The 24,260-nt window shown below is 40.5% G+C and overlaps 2 protein-coding genes across 3 annotated transcripts; one reads left to right on the forward strand and one right to left on the reverse strand.

The window, feature by feature from the left end:
* The first annotated feature begins 1,171 nt into the window (after positions 1–1,171).
* LOC111255420 (protein obstructor-E-like) lies at positions 1,172–13,070 on the forward strand. 2 transcript variants are annotated; one of them, XM_022817381.2, is made up of 4 exons: positions 1,172–1,332; positions 10,718–10,872; positions 11,381–11,639; positions 11,801–13,070. In XM_022817381.2, exons 1-4 carry the CDS (start codon positions 1,293–1,295, stop codon positions 12,337–12,339), a joined length of 993 nt encoding a protein of 330 aa, XP_022673116.1. In that variant the 5' UTR covers positions 1,172–1,292; the 3' UTR covers positions 12,340–13,070. The 2 variants fall into 2 exon arrangements, with proteins under 2 accessions (XP_022673116.1, XP_086841639.1); XM_086985513.1 differs by lacking the exon at positions 1,172–1,332 and adding an exon at positions 2,539–2,799.
* A 6,293-nt stretch (positions 13,071–19,363) lies between these two features.
* Positions 19,364–23,063, reverse strand: LOC111245191 (uncharacterized). Its single transcript, XM_022793229.1, has 5 exons — positions 23,003–23,063; positions 22,112–22,241; positions 20,678–20,842; positions 20,287–20,419; positions 19,364–20,027 (listed from the first exon to the last, which is right to left on the reverse strand). The coding sequence occupies exons 1-5, from the start codon at positions 23,054–23,056 to the stop codon at positions 19,364–19,366; spliced, it is 1,146 nt and encodes a 381-aa protein (XP_022648964.1). The 5' UTR covers positions 23,057–23,063.
* Positions 23,064–24,260: the final 1,197 nt, after the last annotated feature.

A 24,260-nucleotide genomic window follows, 5' to 3' on the forward strand; every position in this document is an offset into this window, starting at 1 on the left:
AATGTAATGTGAACTGACAAGCCTATGTACGGGTGAACCTTTTTATAGAACGAAACTAGAAACATTGAGGACCTTCTAAGCCACCAGACGGTGTCACCTTAAAAAATAAGGTGAGTAAATATAATTGGTTTATGCTTAACAGATTTAATTTCTCAAATGGAGGTTATTCAGGAACAAATAGCCATTGTATTCATATGAATGTTTGCTTGGCATATTTTTCTTATTAATATGTTTCTGCCCCGTATCAGCAAGAAGGAGCATATATAGTTGTTGTTATTATTATGCGGCGTAACTATTATAGGAGTGTATTCTAGTCCCGGTCCTATCTTCACTTACATAGTCTGTACCACGATAGCGCCATATTTGATTGCGTGTCGCTCTTGCTTAGTGTTGCTGCAGTGTCAATGTTTGTATTGAAGTCTGGGTCTGTTCTACCGGCCCAAAGTTCTTGAAGTGTTCTAATGAGGCTATTTGGGACTGTCGCCTGTCTACCGGGTATTCAGCTGTGGTCACATGGGCAAAAAAACCGCTAACCACTTAACGCCTTTAAAGCTTCCTCCTTTAGCCTTTTTTTGCCTCCCCTGTCCAATTCTAGCAATAGTTTGTAACTGTGAACAACAAACTTTTCCCAAGCTTTTGTCTTTTCATCTGTGTGGCTGTCTGTGGCGATCAAGCAAATGTGGAAGAAGGAGAAAATGTGCGCTGATCTGGGAAGCTTCCTTCTAGCAGACACGCTCCAGCGAATCAGCAACGGTCAGAACTATGACTGAATTGTTGTACGTTACCGACAAAACACGATACTGCTGCTGCTGCTGCTGCTGCTGTAGTTGCCTGCATAGGCTTGTCCTGTGTGTTGATGTCTGTTACCGCTGGCTCTCACGGTAACTTCCCGTAGTCAGCAGACGGCCAGGCTAATCGCCGGTTGTTCTGTCAAGAGTCATCGCGCGGGCCTACCCTTGCCAAAAATGGTTACTACCATTGCGGCAGGTTCTTTGACACAGGCGAACCAAAGGCGGGTTCTGCTTTGAGTAGGCAAGGTTGACATCGCTATCACTATAACTACTACTATTGGTAGCACTATCAGCACACGCAGCGACTTCTATAGGACTCTCTGCCATACCCATTACCATCTCTCGCCCCCCATCTGCTTCCTTTCCAGCTTGCGGTCGATCCGTCGTCCCCCGTAAGGTATAAATAAACCCCAGTGCACAAGTCATCGGTTAGAGGAGTAGCGCGGCGAAACACTGGCCGGCAGTTCTTCAGCTAGAAGCGAAGCTGCCACTCAGCAAAAGATGAAGTGTTTCATATTAGTTGGAATGGTCGCCGTGGCTGGTAAGTGTAATGATGAGGGCATGACAAACGACATTAATACCGAGGCAGTACTATGAGCCACAAAGCTCTGCAACAGTGACAGCAACAATGATAAATCGAACTATTTATAGATAGATAGATAGAGATACAACGAGCTGGGTGTAGTGACGCAAAACAGATCTGTTCCAACCCCTTTCCGCTTTTATGTCCTAAACGTCTGATATGATGCCCATGAATGGGGCGTCAATATTAACGAAATTCTAGCAGTTACGTAATTATAAAGTAAATTTACTTTTTGGACGGTATTTGTTATGAATGTTGGTCCATCTTGTAAAAGAGGAGTTGTGCGAAACATTTGATAGTCGATGTCGATCAAATTAGCGAATGATTAAATTGGACTATCGGATATTTATATCTTTCTTTTTGCATGTACATTATTTTATTTCGACATACACATGTGTGCATGTGGGTCTTAATGAGTGGCTCTGTAAGCACATGCCCTGGAAGTATGGTGCATTGAACACTAGCCAGGACTACGATCTGCTCTGAGGGATAATTTCGTCTAATAAATTGTGTCGTTCATATGGCACCGCCACCACTTCACAGATCGTAAAAAAAAAATAAGCAAAAAGAAAAGTGTTGATGACATGTTCAAGTAGTCATCACAGACGGGTACCTTTTGCAATTCTATTTACGTGCACGATGATTATTTGTACTTTTACATTGCCAGTGTGTTTTTTTTTGTTTCGTGCAGTGATTTGTTAACTAGATTTAGTTAGGGCTTATTATTTTCCCTAGCATTGGCAATGGGTGCAATAATGAAAAAATTTGTCTGCGAAAGCGTTTAATCTTCTTCTTCTGTTAGGTCGTTTTCAAGCCATTGCCTTCCTGTGAAGGCCTTTGCGAGTCCAGAATAGCTGTTAGGATGCTAACCCTTCAAGGCCTCCAACATCAACCAGCAAATTACAGCTGGTGACGAACCTTATCTAGTGACATACCAAAATGCAAAGTGTTTTTATCACTTTCAATCTTTTTGTTAAAGCTGTTTATTTGTTATTCGGCTGATCGATCGTATGGAGACTATATGTTGCCTTCTATGTCACGCCAGTAGTGCTTATTAATTTACCCACGACACAGTGCAGCAGTGATAACGTGTCCAATGCAACGTACACATTTGTTATGCGTATTCTGTGCTTAGAACTTGTTGTCGCCTCGGTGATTTCTGGCTGTGCTTACCATTGTGCCTATGCGACCCGTTTTGTTTCGTCGGACTTTAGGAGAGGCCTGGGCTATCATTTGATGGCCGTCTCGATATTACTAGACGCTATCGAACATTCATTGATAGTCAAATATGTCAAGGTCGTGTGAACTTATGGCGGCAGCTGCGGCGGTAACATTAATAAAAAGACCTACACGCCAGAGGAAGAATTATACCGGCGCTGATCGAGGATGCAATGCTTGTTGACGCTGACGGCGACTGCGATAGTGGTATGTGTGACAATGAAAATGTGGTAACGGAGTTAATTGTGTGGCTGTTTGGTAGTCCAAGGGCATCGAAGCACCAAAGAAAGTTTGATAGTGCTGACTATTGAGGCCGTGTGTTGTTGTTGATTTGTTGACTCAACGCTGACCTTGATGACGATTCAAAGGATCGACAACAAATGAAATACATATAACCGCGTTGATCAATGAAAACATACGCCGAGCGAGAGGAAAACAAGTTGTCGTACAGCGAGGTCTTTCGGTTGTTTTCAGTAGACACCGTTGGATACTATTGTCATTTTCTCTTTCGCTGATTTTTAATTGCGATGGATGGCTGTGATGAGATGTGATGTCACCATAGAAATTGAGGAAATTTTACATCATGAATTAATGGTCGATGAGTCATATGCTATATACGGGGCCCGCATGCTTTTAGAAAAACACTTAGATTATAGTTGTTTTAGTCTATGTAATATAGGAAGCACGAAGAGAGTACTAGGTCGAAAACGTTTTGAGCTGCCGGCTCTGTACTGTCTGCATATACCTCTATCAAAAATACACCTCGATTCTGCTCTCATTGTTTCCGAAACGTTCTTTATCTTTGAGAGTTTCTTCAGGTATTTTTAACCTTTGGAAGGAGGAAACGCTTGAAGTGGGCTAAATCTGGCCAATACAGGGTTGGGGCAAGGCAGGCAAAGCGATATGTGGAATGCTACATTACGATTTGTGCTCTCGATGTCGTAGCGCACAACTACCCGAGGCCTTTCAACCTTGTCAAGTCTGGACTCATTACCTGTAATGGCGCACTCTTTTTGTTTGAGTACGTTAAGATTCTTCTAAGACACGTTTTATAGGGCCTGCGTTTGTTCAAGATTCCAGTCCTGTGGCACGATTCTTGCTAAACAGCCTTCCAAGACTAGTCTAAGTTGTTTTGGTTGGGATGTCCAACTACATTACGGGTCTTCTAAGGGAGATTCGCCGAATCTTCAATACGAGCTACCTGGCTTCTTGTGACGTTTTTATGCATGCTCTTTTTAACGGAGTGCCCTAAACGACAGTCGGCCCCTACGACCGTGCCCATCAGTTATACACTAAGCATTGATCTAGCCTGGTCCCCAAAAGCCTTCTACAACATCGGGGCTAGTCGTCAGCGTTCAGCTTCGTTCTTTGTGGCGACAAAAACACCAAACCGAGTTGAAAATTTTTCTATTGAAAGACCTTGCAGAATACCAAGCACTTGATGGAGCGTTATAAAGTTTCAATTGTGGATAACTGAAGGGATCGCGAGTGTTGCGCCGCAAATACATTGACGAGTCGGCTATTGGTCGTCAATAGCTAGACATCTTATCAATATCTTTTTTTGACCAAATAATATATGACGTTATCACCGGCAGTCTTCTGGTGATCTTGAACCGGTAATTTGTGAGGTGCACCTGTTGACAACGACAGAAACGAAGAAGAATATAGATAACCTAACTTTTTGAGGCCATATTACGGTGGAATCTTCTGTGGATAATGATACGTGACTCCTTATAACAATGGGCGGTCTGTTGAACAAGTTCAAGTTGTTTTTCTCTTGTAGAAGTTTATTGGAGCACTCATTTCCATTGGCAGCTGCGAACATATATGTAGAGAGCATCACAGTCCATTACACTCAGTATCGCATCCAAGCAAAGATAATTCTCTATGACATCGCAATGTCTACGTCTTAAATTTACTCCTACTATGCCTGATCGTTTCAAAGGCGATGCTTCTTCCTGAAAACCTGAGCCAAAAAACATTGGAGTTCCATTTGATTTAGGTTATTTATTGTATTTATGATAGTGACAAAGCTCCACAGCCCTTAGAGAACACTGAGGAATTGACCGAATGCGGTCATTGATATAAAATCCAGCTTATGAAAGTTGGATTAAATGAGAGATCATCGGGGCTGTGTTATTTCACCGATGAACTAGGAAGGACACTTAGATTACTACGGCTTCAAAAGCACCTGGCAATTTTTCTGTCGCAAGCATTTGAAAATATTCTTGGTAGCTAAGTGCACAGCAGACATTGAACGTGTCCGTGATGAGCAATGTCTAAGTTTTGGGGTTTCACTTTTGAAATTTTCAACAGGGTGGCACCTTACTTGGAGATCATTTATTGGCAGAATATCTTATTTTTCCATTCATTTTTATTTAAGATTTTCTTTTTGGTTCGCATTATTCAAAACGTTCATTGTCTGAGATCCCATCTTTGCGAAAATCTAGGACATCTATTAAAGAGTTTGAATACGCTTCGAAATAGATGATAACATTTTTATTATGGCAGTCACAAGCCGTGACTCGAAAAGAATCCGCCATTTAGCCTTCTCAGCCAAACTGGCGCAGTGCCATCACTCGCAGACAAACGCCTTTCAAATATACGAAGCAATTTAATGACAACAACTCAATCAGTACGGCATGAAGACAATACAAACAAGGGAAACGGTTGCGTCGACAGTTAAGAAACTGACTGGTATTCAATATCGACAAGATGAGCGAATACCGCTACCGTTCGAGGCACAATCATAGTATCACGGCTAGAAAGCTTTGCTGAAAAATGAGAAAGCAATGTCACAGTGTATCAATGGCTACGGTTACAGCGATAACGCAGAGGGAATAGCCGAAGACGGAAGGTGGGAGAATACCGAACGGTCACAATGTCACGTTGGCACAATTTTTCTTTTTCAAGACAACAACAACAACAACAACAGAGGCATCGTCGACTGCGGATGGTAAAATGTAATCGCGGCCTCCCCTACTGACAGCCGAGATAGGGGCTTCAACCCAGTGGCAAACAATCGTATACAACATTAGTGGGGTGGCAATGAGGAAAACATAAACCCACGAAACCCAAGAGCGTAGACATATTGTGGTGATATCGAAATAGCGCTCGATGGCAACTAAGATGGCGACCGTTAAAAATCAAGCCTTGTGCTCCCAACAGTCGGTACCGCCCCGTCGATGAAAGACGACGGGGGCGGATGGTTGTCGGGAGGGCGGCTACGATGAGAAAGGGGAATCGGGGGTTTGGCCGAGGCAAAGCACGCGAGCTGTCCATGGCATCGCCGTCTACATCTGCAGCATGATAGGCAAAGGCAACTTCATTTCAAGATAAAGAAGCCAGCGATATGTGTCCGCGGTGATGATGCTTTCAACTGTGCTAATGCTACTATTTTGCCACCATTAGTACAACAGTTTGCACGGCGCTCGCTTAGGAGGGTCTTCATTCAGTGTTTACGCACAGTGTCTATGAGTCTCACGTATCGCAAAGCAATGCTACCGTCTTATTACAGTAGCAAAACAGTGGAGCGTCACGATGGATCGGCTAGATTAGATAGCTGAACGATGGCATAGGAATCGTGTCACAAGGCGCGGCCATGATGCCGCGACGTTGACAAACGTCACCAATTACTATCCGTTCGGTAGTCTTTCGCAACATTTCGTGTACGCCATAGATACCTTCCCCCGCACCACTGCTTGCCTAAATTGCAGCCGCTAGTTATCGTGTAGTTAAAACGATACGGTTTTTAGTCGGTAGATCGGCGCTGGGATAGTTACTGTGGGCGTTGCCATACGGCAGCCGACTCCAGCCAAAACGATTAAGGGAAAAGGCGAAATAGAAACAACGATGTGTGGAGGCTGGATATTTTTTTTACTCCTGTTAGCTAGCTAGCTAGATTGTTTCTTCCTCTATGTGACATTGCCCAGTAGGCAACAATCGTTAACATCAGTTACCGTGTTCTACAACCTGATGCCAATGTTTTGGTTAATATAGAATTTACGGCTCCGAGACAATGCTCATAACATTCTTGTAATTACTCGCTAAAAATAGAATAGTTTTTTAAGGAAGCCGATTGTAAACGACGGGTAATAACTGAGATGAAACGAAAATGATTAAACTATTGGTTGCCAACGGTAGACTTCGGGTGAAGGGGCGTAATTACGTGACGCATGCGGGTCGCGTATATTGGCTGAAAAATATTGGTGTTATTAGACTTTAAGTATTCGCAGAACTCTACGCATTTATTCGTTACATATTTATGTGTGTTCTTTGATAACCACAGATGTCATTGTTCGCATGTTATTGTTATTATAGCAAAACAGTATGTTGTCCCGGGGGTGTGGGGTCGATTCAAATAAGTTAGAGACAACTACGTATATGAAGCAAAATTGTAGGAGTGTGTAACGTGGAAATGTTAGCGTTAACATTATAGTAGATCTAGCACTCACTGGATGACCACTCAAACAAAGTCCAAGCCGGAAAGTTCTAATCGAGGGCGCTTGATATCGGTCTTTTACAGTGGAAGGTGCATCTAAGCCTCAGTTTTGCCTGTGGAGCAAATAGTGTTATACTGTGTAGTGGTAATCGATATAATGCAAGGTGCGACGAACTTATATTATTGTACAGAGAAGACTCAGTTATGGATATCATGCGTATGAACAATGATGAAAGGTTACAGCTAAAGTAAAAGGGTACGAAGCCCTAATGGACATTATGTTACTGAAATATCTTCGGAGACAGACCTTAAACTGCCTTTTCAATCAAATACTGGATATTGTAATAGACACCATCCTGGGATCACCCTACAGGACATTCTCTGTACAAATTTGAGACATTTTATTATCTTATTATTGTTACTATTATCATTACTTTCATTCCTTTGGCCATCACTTCTAGTTTACGTCCGATTTCGAGGTTGTATACAATCAACAAAAAAAAAGTTAACCATTCTAGGTCAATTTGTCTTCACCGTTGGGCAGAACCCGTTTGGGTTTGATGACAAAACAGAAATATTTATTATGTCCCTAAATAGTAATATAAATATGTTTCTATACTCCACTGAAGAACGTAACGTGTGAGAAGAAGTGGGTTCCGAAGAAAATACAAATAATCGGACTGTAGGTTTTCGGAATAGAGTTCTGCGAATAGTTACTATTTATACAAGTTAATAATACAGAAAACATCGAGACTTAGCATAGAGGGACGCTGCAAATCGATTCCGGCTGTTAAATGCCGAGCTCTTCACACCTTGATATTACTAAATACGTTCACCGAGTGACAAAAGCCGCAGAGGCCATTAATGCAACTATGATTGCATGATCATCTCAATTATAATTATTACTACCGGTGTAGGTTCTTAAAGGCGTTATTGTTCTTATTATAAGAAGCAAAGCGTAGTCAACACAGGCTTTCACCGGCACAGTCTGGTAATAATCGTCGTTCATTGCAAATGTCCTTAAAATGGTCGGTCGTAGGCACCAATAGCGCCCAAATCCATCGACCCCCAAAAATCAACGATCAACACCCGGCAGGTGGTTGCAGTAAACCCTGTGCCACTACCCTTGTGTACGAAGCGTTACTCCCTTTCTTCGAATGTCGCTAGCTGGTTGTATAGGACGCTGCCTAGCTACAACGTCTCTGGGCCTGCTGCAAATTACGTTACGTAACATTATCACCCCTCGAAAGATTTGGATCTATCAAAATGCACGTCCACTTTCGTATCAACCAACAGCCAACACATACAGCAGGGCTGCAGGCTTCAGTATACGTAGCTGCGTAACCGTATGTCCCCTGTAAAACAAAATCGATTAACTATTCATTCGCCGATATATACATATAAAGCGAAGCTTTGTTGTACCTCAGCTATAAAATAGTCATTAGTTCAGCATAATTTCAAGTACCGTCGCCATCTGAAACGCTCGAGCCGTGTCGGCTAAAAGAATACAATGGTAATATGACAAGATTTTCTATTTTGCATCGTAGAACAAAATGTCAGAAGTTGATTTGCTTTATTGACTGTAGATAAACATCAAGGGCTTTGTTAGCACACGCTGCAAGCGTCAACGATGCGCTTGATAAGACGCAGAAAAGAGTTAAGTCGAGAAAAATAGATGCTGTTATCGCTGCTCCTATAGAACGTTTACGCGCGCGCAAAAATAAATAGCGGGTACGCAACTGGAACTATTTTGAAAAACAGGTTTATTGTTAATTGAAACATAGTATTTGCTAATATTGTACATCAATAAAAAAACAGGGTATAAAAAAGTCAAGGCGGCAAATTAACAACATCATGTTAGACACGGTACATAGTTATTGCATGCGAAGATCGAAGTTCGCGGTGCCAGGTCTTGCGGTGCAACATTTTGCTTAGACCACGAGTGAAGGCCTGATTGATTACATTTCACGGAGTGGCATATCCTTTCATAAAGGTGTACGTGAGCGGACTCGAATGAAGAAGACCCGAAGTGTTAACGTAACCAATTGAGCACAAGAATAAACCTTCATTGTCCAATTTTTGATGCGGTATGCTATTCTATGTAAGATGTTGTATTGTAAAAGCTGGTTCACTAAATAAATACCACCTTTTCTCGTACCACCTTGCGCGTTCGTTATGCGCATAAACACGCCACCTGCATGAATAGCATTCATAGGCACTAGGACCTTGAGTTAATTTAAAGCCTTTTTTTTTTCGCCTTAAAGGCTCATTTTGAGTGAGACAAGAGAGTGAACGAATAACTTGTCGTTTCTATTAATATGCGCAATAGTCAATTCTTCATATTTGAAAGTTCGTTCATGAAGTGTTGCATACGCCACCATATTTTCCAAGTTCGTTCACATATACACCAGATAAAGGTTCCGATCCGGTACTACTTTGAAGATTATCATCACTACGGAATATATGCATGAAAAGATTCGAAAAAAATCGATGAGCTACAGTAGCGCCTGTTCTTCAATATTAGTTGTACGTCAGAAGTACACTGGACTTTTACTTAGTTGAAATGATTCCACGGAAACCCTTGTATAAGCAACGTATCTTGTTTTCAAAAAATGTACGCGATTCATGACGATGTACGACGCGTACGATATGGCGAACCATTCATGAACAGTATATAAACGTATACTGTGGTATGCCAAATTTTAATTAATTTTGTCTACTGTCTGTTATGTTATGAGGCTATTTTAAAGTTCGCGGTAGGTACAAACTACGTTAGATTAGGAATTCTAGTTCCTTTGAGCTTTCGGAGCATTTTACTTTACTCAAACTTTCAATAATAAATTAAGTTGTCTGCTTACGAAAATGATTCTAATATTTGTAAGCAAAGACAATTATTGCTACTTAATCACTTTTATTGAACCTAACGAAACAGTTAGATAAAATTAAATAGGGATCCTAGCGAGTTTTTTTATACCATATTGATCATATCAAGGACCCGATAATGTTTTGAGAGGTCGCTGCAAGAAGTCCCATTATTAACCGGAGAAGCATTTTGCGCATAGCTTCATAATTCGATTATGATCGCATATATTCGCCTTTTTGTAAAGCTGAATAGCCATTTGTTAGCACCTACTAAAAGTGCACCAAAGTCAATATACCGAAAAATCGTTAGCCGTCTGCATAAACATACAAATGTCAAGGCCCATAAAAAATAGTACCATCATCATAGTACTGTCTATTTGTCTTTAATTAACGCCTGTTCGGTTACGATCCACCTACTACTATAATTTTCAAGAAAAAACAAAGACACGAAGGGTTTTTCTGATAATTTCGGTGCAGTTGTGAAACAGATTTTCAAAGATTCAAACGAACTACAAGGTACCCTAAACTTGATAGAATAAAATGTCTGCCGCAGCGCAAAGCATGAAGCTTACGGCTGTAATTATTTGTTTTATTGGCTAAATCTGATGCCTCTCATTGCAGAAATAGGTATCGTGCAAACCCATTAGACCAAGGGAAAATAGTAACAAGTAGCTTGTTTGCCAAAAACTATTTTTTTTCTTTAGCCGAAGTTTTTGACGGTAGTACAATATATAGTCGAGTGTTTCGCCTCGCGAATTGTCCATTGTAATGTCGGCTAATTAATGAAGACGTCATTTTCACCTCACAATTTTGTATTTGCAGTATCGGGCCAACGAGTGGCAGATAGCAAGCACTGCAAGAAACCTGACGGCCTATTTCCCCACGATCAATACTGCGATTATTACTATGACTGCCAGGACGGTGAAGCCGTGTTGCAGGCCTGCCCTAACGGATTGGCTTTTGCAGGCAAAAAAAAGGCAAGCTATTTCGATACTTAAGTCGCACACTATAATTATCAAAGAACTCAAGGGCAATCTATTTGAAACTTCTGCTTAAGGAGACCAACTAGCACCAATAACAGTCAAAGCTATAGCTGCGCTATTTATGAAACTACCTAATTTCCTATGTGTATAATCTACTTTTTTTTTTATTAACTGTACACGGATGCCTACCCAATTGAAAGTGTAGTTTCCTGCTATAGTGGTATTCAAATTCGGAATGGAAACAAATGGATCTTGCTCCTAAGAAAGACTCGTCTTTTAGCACAACTGAAAGAGATGCAGACTCCGTATCCTGCAAGCACAAAAAGTTTCAGTAGTACTACGTGTTTTACGTTCAGAAACTCATACATGAATTTATCGCACATGTTTTTGGCCAGTTGTTTGTGCTCGATAGGCAATCTCACTGACATACAACGGAGTTTATTGTCAAAGTAAAAATGGCACGACTAACCTAATTGCTGCAAGGCCACCCATTCGTCTTCAGGGTTTGTTAGAGAACTGCGATTATCCCCACAAAGTGGGATGTCCGGATGAAGATAGCCGGGTTATGGGGCAAACTCCGGAGAGTTCAGAGAACTGCCACTGGAAATACGGCATCTTCGCTCACGCCACGTCATGTACTCGCTATTGGCAATGCTGGAATAGTACTGCTACAAATCAGCAATGCCCATTCTCTCTACTGTATAACGATGCAGCTCACGCCTGCGACTGGCCAGATAATGTACCTGACTGCCAGAAACATCGTGAGTTGATTTTGACGTTTGTTTCTTTGCTTTTACTTTAAGGTAAGGCGTTTTCGAGGTCTATACATTGCTACAGTGAAGCGTATATACGCGACTTATCTACTCGATGGCTTGCTTTCATTTACAAAGCCTTTTTCAATTATCTGCTTTTTAATTCATAGCCATATGCAAGGATGTCGCCAACGGTCCTATTCCGATCGAGAAATCCTGTGCACGTTATTGGCTCTGCGTCGGTGGCTACCCTCGCCTCCAGCGCTGCTCTGCTGGACTGGCCTTCAATCCTGACACCCTCAAGTGCGAATTAGACCACACTGTTCCTGGCTGTGAGCCTCCACCGTCCGATGCTGAATCTGACGAAGAAGAACGTTCTGGTCCCAAGCAAAATCCCCGCTTGCAGTCACCCCCGCCCCGCTCGCAGTCGCCTCCTCCCAGATTGCAGCCAGCTCCTCAGACGCGGCCAGTTGCCCGACCCATTCAGCAAATTGTACAGCGTCCATTGCCGCCGTCTCCTCAGGTCGTCCCCGCTCTACTGCCCCCTTCGCAGCCAGCATTTCGGCCAGAACCTGCGGTTCAACAGTTCCGACCTCAGTCGGTAGCACAGCAGACCGAAACCCCTGAATATGAGTACGAAGACGACGAGACTACGGAAGCACCCACCACGCAACGTCCACGCAGGAGGCCCACCCAGTTCGGAAAGTAGGAAACTTGTACACATAACTCTGTGTCCCGTTGGACGATCAGATGTCGTGGATGAGAAACACTATTTGACCGTCATCCCGAAAGGCGACTTCCACATAAAACAAAAACATTTCGTGACGGACAAGCCCAGTCACGTGCTTAGGATCTGCCAAAACACAGATTTCGACGTTACCTCGAGAACTATTTGTTTACCGCGGATAGAAAAAAAAAAAAGAAAATCTCTTGATGAGAGCACTTGTTTTAGCACATGGATGCAATCTTCGGAGGCTCGTAGGAAGGAGTAGCGAGCCCAACAATTTGAGGGGTTAGTAGTCTCCAGAGAATCTAAGCTTGGAGATACTAGAACACCAAAATCAACACTAATTATATAATATTATCTAAAGCAGCGATCTGACGGATATAAATAATCACAGCAGCTATACGGTTGACTCAGCGAAAAATTTATTAATGATCATCAATCGTATCAGTTAGGAATTGATTAGCTGACGAAAAGTGGGCGGAGGAAAAAGAGAAACAAAAAAAAAAACGAAGTTCACGAGCACATTCACAATTGTACATAGTCTGCTACATACGACAGCGACCACATAAATCATCATCGAAGATCGACAACAAGAATGACTCAAAATAATTATAATAATAACAGAATATCTGACCCATATTATGGAATGACATTAATTATTATCATTAATAATATAATAAATAAAGTAACATGTATTGTTTTTTGTGGACGAATTTAGGTGCGAATCATTATATATACGTATTTAGTAAACAGGTAGAGCAAGAAATTTGTGAAATTAATTAACATTATTTTACATATATCATCTTTTCTATATCTAGCACAATTTACAAAAAATCTGACAAACATTTTATTAATCAGATACCTTTATTCATAAAGCGATTAAAATAAATCGGTTATGACAGGTCGGGTTGAACGTAGATTTGTTCAGTGTGACTTGCATAATCAATATTTATGTTTTGTTAGCGCCTAACTATAAAAATAAAATATAATCAATGCAATAAAACAAGATTTTCAGGGCATTTAGCTACAGCACCTTCGGAGTCTAATTTACCTACTGATACAAAGCGCTGCCGCGACCCTGGCCCATGTAGAATTGCTACCGGGACACCATAGATAATAGTTTTGGCTTGTTTGATTTGATGCTCCGATAAAAATGGGAAACTTTGTCGTCTGATAAGCCTTAAGAAGAGTACCTTGTAGCGGTAGGAGTGTCCTTGAAAAAGACCACTATTGAAGTCCTACTGCGCCTTCTGTTTTGCAGCCGTACAAAAAGTCTTCGACAAGTGGTTGAGCTGTACTAGGTGTCTAGTCGACCTGTCTAGAACCGGTACTCTATAGAAATATAATTGCATATTTGAAGATATTCACGAAACTTTCTTATAAATCAAAACAGTCTTTAGCTAATGGTCTGGCGGGATGTTGGATGGAGCCGTTAGCATTACTTCATCCGAGCGTAAAATATGACGTTCATCACCATACGCAACATTATGCATTCATGATGTGTGCAGAAAGCACACAGAGAAAATGGTATGCACAACAGGTAATCAATAAAAAAGAAGCCGACCTCTACGCCCGCCCTATTGAAGTCATGTCTAAATGCCCTGATATCACTGGCTGACGTTTGCTTTGCTTTGTACCACATCTTGTGTATAATAAAAAAAAAAAAAATTATATTGGAAGTATTAGCCAATATAATTGCCACTAGGTTATAATACTATTGCCATATAGAGTATGATGATATATTTCGATATATAATAGAGCAAAACGATGGAAAAATGCTTCAGAAAATACACGTAGATAAGGATAGAGCAGCCGCTTCTTTGGCAGGTTTTAAAGGAATATCTGTAAACGTAAAACGTGAAAATATTTAAGCAAAGGTAACTGCAATATAATCAGCAATTTTTCTGTTAATTGTCGAACTAGCTGTGACGCTTGTTACTAACACTGTGTATTTTTCTATGAAGAAAGCGTGATATTATACATTTATAGTTGCTATAAGGTGACCTGTGTACGAACTTCACCAAAAATCACGTACTCCAAGTCTTATCCGAATGTCCTAACCCTTCATATTCTCTCGGTAACAAGTTAGACTGTCTTTCACAACTTGGAAGCGTCTCAGTCTAGGAAGTGAGAAGCAGCGCCTTTTCTATTTATTTGTCTTTTTCCTTTTGAACGTTTCTCAAGCCAAATTGTAGTGTTTTCTGTGTTGAATTCCTTCCTAAATTCTAATAGCAATCTGAGAGCTATAAATAAACGAAGGACACTGTCAGCTTCGGCATAGCCATAAACATTTCGAGTGTTACATGCAATAATGCCATTAAATATAACTCAAAAGGCTCGCTCTCGGCCTCGGTCTAGCTACAAATTTTAACCTAAATCCCCTCACGTATTCCTGTGTCTTGCAGGCAAACAGGACACCATGGAATCATTGTATATTCTTGCTTCATACGGTCTGAAAACCGCAGAGGATTGTTCTCGTTTGCGTTATATAGTCCTGATTTCTGCTACTTCATTTTATGCGATAATCTATTCAACCAAAATGGTCTTATCTGTAATACTCAGGAAACAGGAGACAATTCTACTGTTTTCTCAGTTGTGGTTTTGCAGATGGGCATAGTGCCGAACGAGGTACGCGTACCCTAATAGTAATTCTCGTTCGTCTTCATTATATATATATATATATATATATATATATATACCAAAAAACAAATCCATTTTTTGTTGGTGCGCAAGAAATTCTATTCGCAAAATCGTTCTCGCTAGAAGATATAGCTTTGATTTTAAAAATTGAAAAGGCATATGCTATATAACTAGCGGATACATATTTAAGCTTCTTTACACATGTATGCGTAGTTTCGTAGTGCTACCTGAAAAGCCAAACAATATTTGTCGCCGCAACCTTCATACATACCTATGTCGATTCTCCACCATATATTTTGATTCATGCGAGTTCCAATACTGGATTGCTCATTGACATCAGGGACTGATGCATCGAACTTCGCGCCTGGAAGTGTTTTGGAAATATAACAAAACTCATCAAATATGTGAAGTTCCTGTCGGTGTAAAATACGTCACAGACTTGTCGGTGGGTTTGATCATTTAATCAGAATGTGATGAAATTGGCAGACTTCGTAAACGTTTCATAGATCTTACTGTCAATCTGACAAATGCCAAGTTAGATCGAATGTTCGCTGCACCCCGTTGAATGATTTGATGAAGAAGCAATAGGCGGTAAATTCATGACGGGTGGTCCTTCTATGCCGACAACGATAACCGGCACGCTAAGCATCTAATACATGTGCCTATGTTTTCCATAAAGCGGTATCTACTTATACCCTATGATGCTCCCCAGAAGTTTTTTCCAAATCCCCAAAATCGGGACCGCCAGTTTTCGCGACATCCACGTTCAGAACAGCGCCGTTCAGATCGCCAATACAGAATGCAGATGCATCGCTGAACTTGCCGTTCCTCATGCATGCCCCAGATGTAGATGAATCAAACAGACAGCGGGGTTTAATTGCTCCCCATGTATTTAGATTTTGTCTCAGTGCAAACAAGCGCTTGAGTAAAGCATTTAGCGTTTGACAGCTGTATAGAATATTACGTGCGGTTAGCGATGTAGTTTGTGTCCTTTAAGAAGGACTTCGTATTGGAAATTAGGCGAAATTAAAAATAGGCTAAATAAAAAAATTAGGTTAAAGTCTTCGAAAAAAAATTCTATTATGGGTAATACCGTAAGCCAAATATTGGTATCTTGCATATATTCAGCTTTGTTGCTTCTGCCACAGAATTGGAAAATTTAATCGGAAAGTCGACTCCAAAGAAGATGATGTTCCGCATATCAATTGGAAATAGTGAAGATTATTTGACGGCTTCAGCATAAGATTGTCGTTGAGATAAAACCCTAGCGTGTACAAAATTATTACTACGGTTTTGATGGAATCCATTTTACCAAGAAGCAAAGATGCGATCGAGCAGCAGAGAATGTATTGATTGATTATAAACACTGAATCGAACAGTTCAGTAAATGGTCTTCCCTGCAACTAACTAAAGATGACTACGCTCAACTAAGTTACTTATTTGGTTAGAATCCATTAAAAAATTAACCAAAAACACAAATTAGCTAATCGAGACTTCAGTGCGATATCAGATTCTAGTCTTTAAATTCAAATGTCGGGAAGGGAAGGGAAGGGGAGGGTCGAATCCCACCTCTGATATCGGTGCCATCAAGTCCCTTGATCACAGGTCTCTAAGATCGAAAAGACTCTCTGTCGATGTTCGCAATGATAACGTTCTCCATCTTTTTTTAGCATTTTAGTTTTATGTTGTTTTGTTAACTTCATTTTTCAAAATGTTGTACTATGAATGTAATGTAAAAAAAATGTCTTGTATTATTATTATACGTCACTAGACAAGAAGTAGGAGCCGTAGCTAAGGTATGTTGCTCTACTGGCGTCGGATATACCATTACAGATGTGATCAATATCTCAAATACAGCCTACAACGGAAAACATTCAGTCACCTACTGTAATTCGTGGACCTAGCAGTCATTGTAAGTGAAAAGCCTTTAGGGTTTAGTCGAGTTAGTATACGAGCCACAGATGCTTTCCCTTGCACGAGGTTTTTAAAGTCATCGGAGATCTCTGCTAGGATCATCGAGTTGAAGGCATACGATGCCGCCAAGGGCATTACTGTCGTAGAGTGGCGTTCACGTCATCTAATTCTGTCTATACTAAAAATATCCGAGCGGGAAAAAATATCGCCTTTCTGACCATTTTCTGTCCACAACTACGATATTCGCTGCTAAATGTTATAGCTTTGCTCGCTGCTTTAATCGCTACCCCGTCAAAAGGATGAGTAAGTGATTGTCAGAGCTACTGAAAAATAATCGGTGTGCTTCGATAGCCTATAAGCATACCTACGACAGATCAAGCCAACGCGTAGTTCCTAGGTGTCGGATCGATTTTCTTTTCATCCCAAAAATAAAGCAAATATTGGTTCACGACGAAGACGCGTAAGTCATTGACTCTCGATATCTGCCGAGTTATCTAGGGCAAAATAATAGAGAGAAAATTGTATTTGTCTTATCGAGTTCTGTAAAAAGCGAAGAAGGAAGGAGTAGTTGTTACAGTTGCAGTGGGGAAAACGAGGTGCTGCTAAAATTTTCTACTCTTATAACTTATATATGTTAACAATCGACAATTTTGGTAATAGATGGTGAATGTTATGCGACACGTGGTGATGATGTTAAATTACGCTCAGTATGAACCGATGCTTTACTCACATCCATGCAGTCTGTATGTATGTACGCGTTCGAAATAAATCGGGACACACCTCGCTCGGTTATTTGTCGTAACGGGTATGCGATGCCTACAATGTGCGTACTATTTCTTGTGTTGTGGAAGATAAACGTTTCAACCATAAATAAATGTAAGAGTAACAAACACTAAGTACAAGGTAAAAGCCACCGTTACAGTCTGGAGGTCTGGATTAAGGTCGACCCCATCAGTGCGCACACAAGATACCCAGATTGCAAACACACGTCAACTACCTTTCTAAACGACGAATACAAACCGATCTGTCACCAGCGTCAAAATCGTCTTGGCTCATTGGCTAGCCGGCCGATGAGATGAACAGTTATACATTATTAGGTCGTCCAGTTCTAGATCTTCACGAAGAAAGGTTAACGAAGCGGTTCTAGTACTGCTTAGCAAAGAACTACAGTGAGGCTAAGGAACGCGAAGGAGCAAAGGAAGATGACACAGAGTCGGATCGGCTCCGCATATACACATTGGGCTGCACTTGTTCATGCGCAGAACTGTGTCAGCGCCGGGTGAAGTAATCGGCGTTGCTGTACTCCTGTTTACCAGGCATAACATCTATCTGCTGGGTCGTATACTTGTTGTTTATTTATAATGGATTGTCACCCCGTTCATCTGTATGAGAATACGGGTTTTCTTATAAGCCGAGGCTCCGTGACGGATACCTGGCGTAGATTTGACGTAACGTTATGGACCCTCTATCCTGCTTTCGAGGAAGCGTAGGACAGCCGTCGATATCATGTCTGCTACTCGGTCTTTTCACAGGCCATAAGGAAAACGTCCACAGCGACCATCCTATATATATATATTAAGTTCGCACATGCATCATGAGAACTGTATAAATTCGTCCACTTGCAAAATATAGCAAACGATCATCGCTTAGATACTGAATATTGCGTTGCAGTTCAACAATAAATATGAATCCGGAAACCCTCTGATCTACAAAATAGGTGGGGTTGTACTTGACTATTCGGGGGTTGTCAATGTTGACCTGTTCACGGTATAAGCAATTCTAGGGATATTCATATAACACAATAAGAACTAAAAAAACACAAAGAAACCTTCTTGAATTAGTCTTCTTCGCACATACGCCTATCATTGCAACTATTATGGTTGGATTTATATGGAGCTATTATGACAATGTCGAAAAGAAGAAAATGTTAGAAAATGAGTCTTATCGCTTGCAGTAAGCGAAGGCGTATGTTAAACTAACGCCGATTCTTGTATCTATTTTAGATCGCATTTAGTATATTACGGGCAAACGCAATTTTCTTATATAAAGCAATATTTTATATGGACGCGGCAATGAAAAAAAAGCTCTATCTTTCATTTATTGCCTCTTCCTCTACATGTTCAATACACTTCAAATACCAGTGATGCGGTGTTATTCTGTGATTTTTTAGTTTGTTGACACGGGTTACATTCAGAGATGCAGGAAGTTCAAAAAGTTACGTTTCAAGTAATTCTCATAGTAGTGCGTTATCTTTCGTACGTTCCGTATATCCTGTAGCAGTTTCCGGCTGTGCGAGAACCCAAACACATAATACTGATATTCGTACGTGCATCTTTTAGAGACGATATGCATTCTATACATAATTATACATTTGAGCATACGGTTAGATATAACTGACCATGAAATTAGTATAGAACAGTCATATTACTCAAATCACATATGTAAAGTTTTTTTATGGGACGGTTTTTATGCCCATATCAGGTTTCCACGTGCACGAAGTGCCCAATCGATTCAAAGCGGCAGACCCGAGGCATAACAAATTCAGGCCCATCAATACTGCCTGTACCGAGTTAGTCTTGAACAAGTTTACAGACTCTGCTATCTGAGTAATCAGAACGAGAAGTGCCAGAATCAAAAAAGATAGCGGGCCGGAAGTCGTAAGACTGCTGATCGATGAGGGATAGAGAGGGCCCACAAAACAGCCAAAAATTACCACCGCTATTTTCGTGGCGCCACAGTGCGTATCAGAGTTTAGTAGTAATATTGAAGGTATGATAAGAAGGGAAGAATAGAACCATAACGAAGAGGATGAAACCCGAAAAGAAAGTAATATCGTTACAAAACGTGATATAGTGAAGGCGATGTAGAATAGGCCGACGAGATGCTGTCCTGTGGCTTCATCGACAGGCTTGCCTGTAGCTTCGAGAAGGTAAGGAATATTTCTCAAAGCAAATGATGTGAGCGCTGTACTGGAGAACACTCCGATGCCAGTGAGGATGACGCGGCACTTCGATGCTGTTAGCGGTGCCGGCGTACTCGCAGGGGAAAGGATCAACACGACACAGAACACAACGGCGACAACGATAGTCGTTCCTCCTGCAACGTATAACAATGACCTAGAGAAAGGCGCAGTATTCAATTAACAGCTGTGAATCCGATGACCTGGATAGGAAAACCGGATTGGCCAAATGTTTTAGCGTATCATTTTTAGGAAATGAGCCTCTGTCTAGCAATGATACTGAAGTGTACCTAAATTCACTTTTGGGCAGTTTCGCAACAATGTTATATGAAATTTTTGACTCTTGTGGAAATTTTTTGCGAGAAATATATTGTAATAGTAGTTAGGTAAGCGCTCAGGTCAGGTCAAACACGAACCTTTCATCTGGCTGTTGTACGTGGACAATAGTAGCAGCGAGGAGCTGTCCTAGTGAGCTGAATGCGTTGAACAAATAGATGACAATACGTGAAACTGAATAGAAAACCGCCTCATTTGTTCTTGAATAAATGGCTACCCTCCAAGTTGACAAAACCAAGTAACAAAATCGACAAATACAGATGAAAGTTAGCTGGTTCCTCTATTTTGAGCGATATACAGCACCTTATCTAAATTCCTATGGCTGAAAAGGCTATTAAATCAAAATAAAAGGGTCTATTCGTAGTAGTCGGTGTCATCAAACAACGTTTTTATTCAGGACACTGTGAACACGGTGAATTTAAAACGGCTGATAGACATATATGTCTACCAGCCGTTTTATTAAATACTAACCGATTTCGACGACTGACTGGCACGCACCGATAATACAGGCCAGAACGTGAGCTGACGCTTTAGTGAAGCCAGTAATCGGAAGCGTCAAAAGGATCGCACCTCGCCCAAGAAGTCCAATCAGGCTTGTCGCCTGTAGTATTCTAACCCGAGAATGAATGGTCGCCACTGGCAAGAAATGGGTGAAGTTGAGTATTTTAACTATCCAAAACTAAAACCAAAACTGGCCTAAAGGCAGGGTTTTATTAAGCTATCTTGATACACGCGTCAAAGAGTCAAGGTATGGATTTCTTTCAAGTGTTGCTTTTATCAGTCGGTTCTGCCTGGGTCTTTTGGTTGCTCTAGTGATCGTCTGAATTACTTTAAAAACAAGTGCTTTCACTGTTTCTGTATTATTTCGCATGAAACAGGACTTATTCTGCAAGTTTTGATAAAATGTCAAGAACGAGATGTTTGCGTTCTACGTTTAATCTATATATAATGCTATTTGTACCATTGATAAGGTAGATAAAGTTAAGGTTATATAATTTATCTTCTTATTTACAAATGTACTGGCTGACTCTAAGGGTTTTTTGTCAATATAGGTTTGTAGCTGTGCTTCTCAGGATAGTCGACCAATATCTTCGTTTTTATTTTTCCTATTTGTATAATCTTACTATTGAAAGTTTTATCAATTTTTCCCGACTCTTTTCGAGTGTTTCGAGTGCCTAAGGTACGCTAAACGATTCGTTGCGTGTTAGGTAAAACCTATAAGTACATCTAGAATGTATAGTAAGTTTCAAATACAGAAATCAAATTTCTTAGTTTGTTTATTAGGCAAGACTCACTAGATAAAATAAGCTTAAAGCGGCATATTTCCATTGCAATAGCATATTTACAAAGCCGCAATAAGGAAGAAAACCAGATATATGTTGCTGTTTAATTTTCTAAATAATAATAACTATTTTCATTATGAATCATCATTTACTTCGTTAGCTAGTCTGTCTGACTACCTACGTATATGAGGAGTAAATTCTTCAGATTTGATAATTATAACTTAGTAATGGCATGATTATTCAGCCACAGCTTAGCTCAATCTCCTTAATCAATAATATCGATCAGAGCTATTGTGCATTGATAGAATAAAACCAAGGGTAAATTCAAACCTGTGATGTGTACTTCCTGAACGATGGATAGTTTTCAATAACGTTAGATAGTTTTTTTTAATCTATTTTATGTAGCACAAGGCTGCTAATAATCTGTCTCTTGATCTTATGCTACGTATGATGAGTATGCGATTACGCACGAAAGTGTTTTAACCAGACAACGTTTGCCATTTTCGTTCGTTGCACGTCTCGTGGGCACCTAACATTATTCAAGGTAAAATCAATTCCAATGAGACATTTTTTGCCCTGAACATCGAATAACCTCAGACGAGACTTTCCCGCTAGTACTTACCTACAAAACATGACAAAATACTGCCAGCACGTACACCAACGTGAATACAGCCCACACTGAGAAAGTCAAAATCATCCTTCAGACCTGATAGATCAGAGCCACTCAAGTGGATTACTCCATCGGTCAATCCCTGTAGAGATGATTTGAAAAAATGTTACAAATATGCGTCCATTACATATGAAATCAGACGTGTGCAGCCATTTTACCTGCGTTACAATTGTATCATACAATAAAAGCTTAATTTTATTAGGGCACTTGTTATAATTTGATTGATTATAATTGAATTTCAAATTGAATAATAATAATAATAATCAAATAAAAAGCCTAACTGATAAATGCGATAACATTTATGTTGCTAGATCCAGTGATACATTCGCAAGCGAAATTATCCCCACACCTTTTGCGTGATACTAAGAGGGTTACAGCCGTCTCAAAAATGACGTGCGACACCTGTGTCTACATATAGGGTATAATTTTGAATTGTATGTATCACTCTGAGTGACGATTTTTCATAGAGTATTTCTGTCGGGCTTTTTAGTCTTGAGACATTTGAGAATACCGGTAAAGCCACCCCTAAAAAGCTCAAGGACGAATCAATTTTACCGTTGATGATAACGCTAATTATTCCAACGTTGTATTCTGTTTATCAGAAGTTTTGATTAGACATTAACTATCAAGGCTAACTAGTTATTCATTTGATGATACCCAGGCGATCGTCGTAGGTTTGCTTTAAACCACGCCCACGTAACTAGCAGCCGAATACGGCTTCGAGATTGGAAAAAGCGGAGCAGTACTGCCTATGTATGCAATACCTATATAAACGACCTAATCCAAATGAGATTAACACGCCTCTTTCGTTTTCCACTGTACGTCCTTGTTTTGTTATCAAACCTGTGCTATAGCAGCGAAGATGACATTTAACGCGCTAATGGCTGTCAAAAACATTGTGAGAAATTTCGTCACATCCCGTCACAAAGTTTTCACCAAAAATTCCTTCGTTATTCCGAAGTTGCCATCATTATATACGTGAAGCGGTACAACCGGAACACGTATGAATGACTATGATATGATTATATTCTATATGTGATAAATACTGAAGCACGTTACTATTATTCAGATTTCTGTCACGTCAGGCACTTGCAAACTATCGGTGCGAAGCACAGCAGCACTTTCGGCTTCAACTTGAACGTCGGCTAAAAGCTTCTAGTCAACTGAAGTTCCACACGCTCCTGTGATCGGCTTCTCGTTATGAAAATGGCTATCAGAGGGACCCTTCCCTTGACTGAACCCCTCCTCAAGTTTCGTCGTTTCAAATATTTCTTGTAGGCCCCTTGCTTTTATCATCATAACCATTATCACCGTTATTACTGAAATTCTAGTTTCTTATGTCTGCTTTTGAAATTACCTTGACTTGAAGTATTTGCGATGCCGATAGCCTGATAGATGAGTTACATATTAGAATGAAAAAAAGCAGCAGCTTAGGCGGGTGATTGTTGCTGAATGGACAGAAAAGGAGCCGTTTGCTCATCTATACGCAAATGTTTGTGCGTGCATGCGTATGTATGTGTGCGCTTGTATGTGCGTGCGCGAAGGATGAAGGTAAGTCAAGAGAACTTCAATAAAGAGAAGATGGCTTGAAGTAGAAGGCACGAATCAACAAAAGAAATGAAACGCCGTCAGTAGGTAACGATGGATCTGTAGGGACAATGAACGCTCATCTTTTCTACTGATCTCCTGCTGATCCATTCCCAGTTCTGTTTAGAAGTTGCTTAGTTATTGGAATCGACGTACATAAAGATCAATTACAGAATAGATCAAGGCCGTGGCCTGATCAAGTGCGAGGAGTTTTATAGTTGCGTTTGCTTGACAATTCTTAATAAGCACGGACGTAAAAATCGTTGCCATACTTACATATTTCAACAACCAGCATTTACGAAAGGGTAGTTACATCAATTTTCGAGGTCGGTGTATCCGATATCACAAAGTACGGAGGGCTGTAACGCAATTGATAAATATTATATTATACGGCACTCATTCAAAAATGATATTTGCGCTATTAAAAGTAAAGTGAATCTTACAAGCATCGAACAGTAATATATATATAAATAATGAACGTGTCAAGGGCTGGTGCTGCGGTTCAATTGCCGCC

This window comes from Varroa destructor, unplaced genomic scaffold (assembly GCF_002443255.2).
Source record: "Varroa destructor unplaced genomic scaffold, Vdes_3.0 BEIS01000001.1, whole genome shotgun sequence".
NCBI lineage: Eukaryota > Metazoa > Arthropoda > Arachnida > Mesostigmata > Varroidae > Varroa > Varroa destructor.